The sequence below is a fragment of the Cottoperca gobio genome, chromosome 9, assembly GCF_900634415.1.
Source record: "Cottoperca gobio chromosome 9, fCotGob3.1, whole genome shotgun sequence".
NCBI lineage: Eukaryota > Metazoa > Chordata > Actinopteri > Perciformes > Bovichtidae > Cottoperca > Cottoperca gobio.
In genome coordinates this window covers 331,913-339,440 of record NC_041363.1, presented here as the reverse complement: position 1 = coordinate 339,440, position 7,528 = coordinate 331,913, and the positions used below count along the sequence as shown (strand labels likewise).

Genomic DNA, 7,528 nt, shown 5'->3' with positions numbered 1-7,528 from the left:
CGGTAATGTAGGCGGAATCTGAAACTCTCCTTTAGGAACCACTGCTGTCCTATTGTCCCTGAACATTACTCTGAATAAAAGAATACCAACTATATGTAGGAAGTGGAGGTAGGAAGTGGACGTAGGAAATTAACGTTGGTTTGTGGACTACAATTAAATAGCCTTGAGTTGGGGCGTCGCCATCTTGGTTTTGCTGGAATTATTATTATGCAATAGATTAATTCTTCATCTCTATTTCTGTTCCTGCATTGTTACTGGTGTCAGTGTATTCCACAGGTCGGTGCATAAGACACTGTTAGGTGATAATACGCTATGAAAGCTAATCCTTAATAATAACTCTTGTGAGTTCTGTAGTTCATAAATCGTCCAAATGACAAATTCCTATTTTAATGTGAAATGAAAAGCCGTATGTTCCGGCTGGATTGGTTGTTGTTTTGTAAACACATTGAAGAGTTTTGTTTATGAAGAATAAAACCTTATGCTCAGAGATGAACTCAGTTGGCAGCTTCAGCATTAAACACCATCTTTAATTATAAACCACACACTAAAAAGAATTTGCTCCACCTACAGTTTCACATACAACAGTTTGAATATGTGCAGAGACCACATCGACTTCGGGAATCCATATAAAGCATATCTGGTAAACCTGCACCGCTGCATGCCACAGAGGTTAGACGGCAGAGCGCTGCATGCTGCGACTAGAAGAACTCACTGAAGCGATGAACAGCAGCACAAGGTCGTCGTGTGTTGGAGGAAACCTGCCATGAATAAAGTTAAAGGTCAGGATGAAGCTCGTGCTTTACTTCACCCTCCTCACCTCTACAGTGCATGCTGCTCTGCTGAGAAAGAGACAAACGTGGCCGCAGGTGTGCGACCCCTCTCGCTGCCCGCCGCTGCCCCGGGCCTGTTTCTACGGGCAGGTGAAGGACGGCTGCTGCGTGGTGTGTGCGGCCGGAGAGGGCGACTCATGCGGCGGAGGCCTCTCCTGCGGTGAAGGGCTGCTGTGCGACTCTGTCGGCGGGCTCCGCAGCTCCTGCGTGTGCACCTCCTCCGGCCCCGTGTGTGGCAGCGATGGCCAGACAGCGTCTGCCGCCTGAGAGCCGAGAACAGGAGGGCCGAGCTCAGGGAAACCCCCCCGGTCATCTTGATCCAGAGGGGGTGGTGTGGTTGAGGTGAGCTAAATATTATTATGCATTATAGCATTAAATGTCTACAAACAAACAAAATCTGTGTTTTATGTTTTGTACCGAATATTTATTGAAGTTTTCAAAACAATCTTCAAATCTGTTGTTAGATTTTATAACGTCATCAGTCCTGTGTTGTATATGTAGTGAGACAGAGACATGTGTAATGTCCCTGAAGGTAACGTTTCCTCTCTCTCCTGTCATGGTGTCATCAGTCCTGTGTTGTATATGTAGTGAAACAGAGAAATGTGTAATGTTCCTGAAGGTAACGTTTCCTCTCTCTCCTGTCATGGTGTCATCAGTCCTGTGTTGTATATGTAGTGAGACAGAGAAATGTGTAATGTTCCTGAAGGTAACGTTTCCTCTCTCTCCTGTCATGGTGTCATCAGTCCTGTGTTGTATATGTAGTGAGACAGAGACATGTGTAATGTCCCTGAAGGTAACGTTTCCTCTCTCCTGTCATGGTGTCATCAGTCCTGTGTTGTATATGTAGTGAGACAGAGACATGTGTAATGTTCCTGAAGGTAACGTTTCCTCTCTCACCTGTCATGGTGTCATCAGTCCTGTGTTGTATATGTAGTGAGACAGAGACATGTGTAATGTCCCTGAAGGTAACGTTTCCTCTCTCCTGTCATGGTGTCATCAGTCCTGTGTTGTATATGTAGTGAGACAGAGACATGTGTAATGTCCCTGAAGGTAACGTTTCCTCTCTCTCCTGTCATGGTGTCATCAGTCCTGTGTTGTATATGTAGTGAGACAGAGACATGTGTAATGTCCCTGAAGGTAACGTTTCCTCTCTCCTGTCATGGTGTCATCAGTCCTGTGTTGTATATGTAGTGAGACAGAGACATGTGTAATGTTCCTGAAGGTAACGTTTCCTCTCTCTCCTGTCATGGTGTCATCAGTCCTGTGTTGTATATGTAGTGAGACAGAGAAATGTGTAATGTTCCTGAAGGTAACGTTTCCTCTCTCTCCTGTCATGGTGTCATCAGTCCTGTGTTGTATATGTAGTGAGACAGAGACATGTGTAATGTCCCTGAAGTAACGTTTCCTCTCTCTCCTGTCATGGTGTCATCAGTCCTGTGTTGTATATGTAGTGAGACAGAGACATGTGTAATGTTCCTGAAGGTAACGTTTCCTCTCTCCTGTCATGGTGTCATCAGTCCTGTGTTGTATATGTAGTGAGACAGAGACATGTGTAATGTCCTGAAGGTAACGTTTCCTCTCTCTCCTGTCATGGTTGTCATCAGTCCTGTGTTGTATATGTAGTGAGACAGAGACATGTGTAATGTCCCTGAAGGTAACGTTTCCTCTCTCTCCTGTCATGTTGTCATCAATCCTGGGTTGTATATGTAGTGAGACAGAGAGATGTGTAATGTTCCTGAAGGTAACGTTTCCTCTCTCTCCTGTCATGGTGTCATCAGTCCTGTGTTGTATATGTAGTGAGACAGACATGTGTAATGTTCCTGAAGGTAACGTTTCCTCTCTCTCCTGTCATGGTGTCATCAGTCCTGTGTTGTATATGTAGTGAGACAGAGACATGTGTAATGTTCCTGAAGGTAACGTTTCCTCTCTCCTGCCATGGTGTCATCAGTCCTGTGTTGTATATGTAGTGAGACAGAGACATGTGTAATGTCCCTGAAGGTAACGTTTCCTCTCTCTCCTGTCATGGTGTCATCAGTCCTGTGGTGTATATGTAGTGAGACAGAGACATGTGTAATGTCCCTGAAGGTAACGTTTCCTCTCTCCTGTCATGGCGTCATCAGTCCTGTGTTGTATATGTAGTGAGACTGAGACATGTGTAATGTCCCTGAAGGTAACGTTTCCTCTCTCTCTCCTGTCATGGTGTCATCAGTCCTGTGTTGTATATGTAGTGAGACAGAGACATGTGTAATGTCCCTGAAGGTAACGTCTCCTCTCTCTCCTGTCATGGTGTCATCAGTCCTGTGTTGTGTATATATATATATATATATATGTGTTGTATTCGAATATTCGTTTTATTTAATATTTAATAAATATATCTACACTACAATAACGGAATCTTTAAAACATTTATTAAATGACTTTAATTTATTTTTGTTTAAGTTTATTTGCAAAAAGTTCAAATTCAGCAACAAAACGAAGATAACAAATAATAAACTCTTTGAGCTTATGTTTATGATTTGAAGCCTCAATTTTAATAATGTTAAAACTTCACAATGTTATAGCGAGCACAAGATTAATACACAGAAAATAAATTCATAATAGTGACGGAAAACTATTAAAACAACAATAATAACATCAAACAGACACAGAAATGTGATTCTTCGAAGCCTAACAATATTATTTGCTATTCACGCGTAGAACCGTGAGAGGAGCGTTAACGGGTTGAAACATTTAACCTTATTTTAAAAGTGATGGAAACTCTGAATCTGGCATGTGAGCAGATCTACACTTGTTTTACAGTTTGCACTGCAGATGACAGTATAAGTGGTATTTATCTGATGGATTATCCACGATTGCACAAGTTGGCGAAGGTGTGCAGCGTAATTGTGAGGATGTAGTGAACGCTACAGGATCCGGCTGCCAACGCACGTTGATTTGCTAGTTTTGCTCTCTGACAGGAACAAAGAGTTGGTGCCAAAGAAGCTCCCGGCAATGCACACGCTGACATTTGCATTTAAGGCTGTTTCTACAGAGAAGAGTTGTGCAACTGTTGGCACAGCTTCAGAAGCGGTTCCAGAGGAGGACGTCTCTGAGAGATATTATTAGGGAGGAGATTGCACTGCCCCGAGGTGACACAAACACAGGTGTCCACAGCAGATTGCATTTTAAAATGAAACCCAAGCGGCCTTAAAGCGTTGAGGTTTGACCTTCCATTTCCTGTTGTGGACACTCAACTCTATCAGATGTGGTGACAAGATGAAACGATGGCTTTGGTACAAACTCTTTTACATTACGACCTCTGAGCATTTCAGTTACTTTAACATTAATGAAGGTTATTAATAAAAGCAGCAAAGCAATGATGTGCGAGTCGTGCTTTTAAAAATAAAAATAATCATTATTGTCATTTTGCTTGAAACAATTAAATAATAATAATAACATCATTATATCAGGGTCATGTTAAAGGTCGGGGGTCAGTTTTGAACCTGTATCGATGGTTATTTGTGGTCCAAAAGCGGCTCCGGGTTCGTAGTGTCGGAGGACGGCTGGATCCTCACAAACGCTCACGTGCTCGCCAACAAGCAGCGCATAAAAGTCGAGCTGAAGAGCGGCTCGCATTACGACGCTACAGTGAAGGACGTGGACCAGAAGATGGACATCGCACTCATCAAGATCCAACCGGATGTGAGTGTCTATTGCCCCTCGGCTCCTGCGGATCCTTAAAGAGGTTAAATTATTTAAACTAACAAAGACCTTCGTTGGCGTTAAAATGTCTTCAATCAATCTATTAAAAGTCTTAAGAAATGGGAAAAAGGATTTAATGAAAAACGTTTTCCTGACTTTGCATTGAAAATCTCAAAATAATTGGTAACATCTGTTTTTTAAAAATGATTTACCAAATGCCTCTCGCAGAGACGTCACACGGATCAGTCAACACATCGTGTGCAGGAACTCTGCCAACACTTAAAGACCCAAATGCAGCGAGCGTTAATGTTTTAAATCCTCGTTTTAAAACTAGACAATGTGAGTAATGTACTTAAATATTAAGGTCAACTTTTTCCTTCATTTTAAATTCGGCTTCAGAGTCAAACGTTAACTTGACACTAACAGTGTTTTACATTTTGTATAATTACGATTTAAAGCGTGGCTCTGTCTGTGCTGCCGACCTCGAGTCTGAACTCTGGTGTTTTCCTCTGGCAGCTCGTCATCAAAGCGTTTTAATCCTGTAAAGTTATTTCCATGAAGGAAGTCAACAAGCGGTCAATTCAAAGCCTCAGATTCTTCTGAATGAAACATGTCGCTGCTCAGACGTTGCTCTTACACAACCAAACACAAGAATGTCTTGAGTTTGACTGAGTGCGTAAGAAGTGAAGGAGTTTTAAATCTGACACGACACGTGCTCCGGGAGTTTGTGGCCTTAAATTCAGTTACAAGCCGAATATTATCCGAGAAGGCCGGCGAAGACGAATGAGATTAGTGCTTATGAAAATTAAAACACTTAAAACCAGAGATTCAGTTTACAATCAAGAAGGAAACTTCACGCGTCCTGAAGGCTTGATGGGAAAGATTGAAGGGAATAAATTATACTCATTCTAATTATATATTATCATACTCACAGGTCAGAAGAGACAAACAGGAATATTTAAAGACAAGCGTATTAAAAAGACACAGCAACTGTCGGACGGATGGACAGTTTTTAAAGGATACGATAAATGCAGCAGAACTAAAGATATCGTCAAGATATGTGTCAAAGAGATTTAAACTGTTTCTTGGTCCAATATTTTATTTGTACAAAGTTTAATGTAGAAGTTTTAAATCAAAGTTAAATTTGCTTCCTACATATGTCAACGTCTTCCCGTCTAAAGACATCTTGAGAGACCCAGCAGCGACCCCGTGTATAACATTGAGTTGCATATTAAACTTAATACCGTGTAGGGCGGCCTAAAGTGTCATGTGTTAACATTCTACTTTTTATGGTGCAAATATATATATAATAACTTGCCGTAGCTAACTAGTTCACCGTTAGTGATTTAACTCGCGTGATTCCACGAATACGTTGATTTATCTTCGCTAATAAAATGTCGGATTCATGTTACTGTTATGTGTTTAGAACAAACCTTTAAAACATTATCAAACAATATTCTGCCGGTCCTCGTGTTCGCTAAAAGGGTCTTAAAAGTCGATAAGTCCAGCGAGAAAGTCGTCAAATTGGCAAAACTGTGCGCGTGTCACATCCCGCAATTACACCTGATGTTTTACACACTGAAGTTTTAAGATAGTTACTTCCAGATGAAACACGTCGGCCTTTATATCCAGCGTCTGTCGTCATATCTCTTTGTGCCTTTAGGGTCCTCTGCCCGTGCTTCGCCTCGGCCAGTCCTCAGACCTGCGTCCCGGTGAGTTCGTGGTGGCGGCGGGAAGTCCGTGTCCAGACTGACACCGCTAACCTAGCTGTTAGCTAATACACAATTACAGTTTACTCAGCGATCTGAAATACATTAGATAAGGAATCATAACCTGTTTATCAGTACATGGGATTTATTGTTTAGTTTTTTACTGTGGTGTCGAATTGGTTTTGAGAATCGTGGAATTTCAATGGTATTAATATTGACTGCTAGATTTCTGGTATCGTGACATCTGCGACTTTACAAACACAAACATTTCACTTGTAACGATGAGTCAGAAAATGTTTTTCATGTTGTTCACAGTAATTCTGGCGGGCCACTTGTCAACTTGGTGAGAAGATTTATATCATTATTCATCAGTTTCTGCTTCTTGTTTTATTAATGACAGTGAGGACGAAGGTCATGGTTTTGTTTTATTTAATACCCAAAGTCTCCAGTCTGCTCCTTCAGGTTCAATATTAAGCCTTCCTCACAGTATAGTTACTGTGGAAACATATAATACAGATGGTACATTCATCAAGGTCGCTGCCTTCAGCTTCCCTTTCTCTAACAAATGCAGTTATTATATGCAGGAGAACAGCCGTACACACAGTACGTTTTATAAAGCCCAGGAACGACAATAACCAAGACTGATGGTTTATGTTGTAGGTAAAAAGAACATTTAATAGACAAGAGCACTAAGTGCATCGGAAGAAAAAAAGGCTCTCTTTGTAGTGATTTGTGTCTCTTTTTAGTCGTTTTGTTTCTCTTGTCGTTATTTTGTGTCTCTTTGTAGTCGTTTTGTGTCTCTTTGTAGTCATTTGTGTCTCTTTGTAGTCGTTGTGTCTCTTTGTAGTCATTTTGTGTCTCTTTGTAGTCATTTTGTGTCTCTTTTAGTCGTTTTGTGTCTCTTTGTAGTCCTTTTGTGTCTCTTTCTAGTCATTTGTGTCTCTTTGTAGTCCTTTTGTTTCTCTTTGTCGTCATTTTGTGTCTCTTTGTAGTCGTTTTGTGTCTCTTTGTAGTCGTTTTGTGTCTCTTTGTAGTCATTTTGTGTCTCTTTGTAGTCGTTGTGTCTCTTTGTAGTCGTTGTGTCTCTTTGTAGTCCTTTTGTGTCTCTTTCTAGTCATTTGTGTCTCTTTGTAGTCGTTTTGTTTCTCTTTGTAGTCGTTGTGTCTCTTTGTAGTCCTTTTGTGTCTCTTTGTAGTCATTTTGTGTCTCTTTTTAGTCGTTTTGTTTCTCTTTGTCGTCATTTTGTGTCTCTTTGTAGTCGTTTTGTGTCTCTTTGTAGTCATTTTGTGTCTCTTTGTAGTCCTTTTG

At 41.1% G+C, this 7,528-nt stretch overlaps 1 protein-coding gene across 1 annotated transcript in view; it reads left to right on the top strand.

The window, feature by feature from the left end:
- The first annotated feature begins 785 nt into the window (after positions 1 to 785).
- LOC115013435 (serine protease HTRA1B-like) overlaps positions 786 to 7,528 on the top strand; it is an 8,333-nt gene continuing 1,590 nt past the window's right edge. The window contains 5 exon segments of the mRNA XM_029439738.1: positions 786 to 1,080; positions 1,083 to 1,161; positions 4,343 to 4,511; positions 6,175 to 6,251; positions 6,536 to 6,563. Of these exon segments, the coding sequence (XP_029295598.1) occupies positions 786 to 1,080; positions 1,083 to 1,161; positions 4,343 to 4,511; positions 6,175 to 6,251; positions 6,536 to 6,563 (648 nt within the window).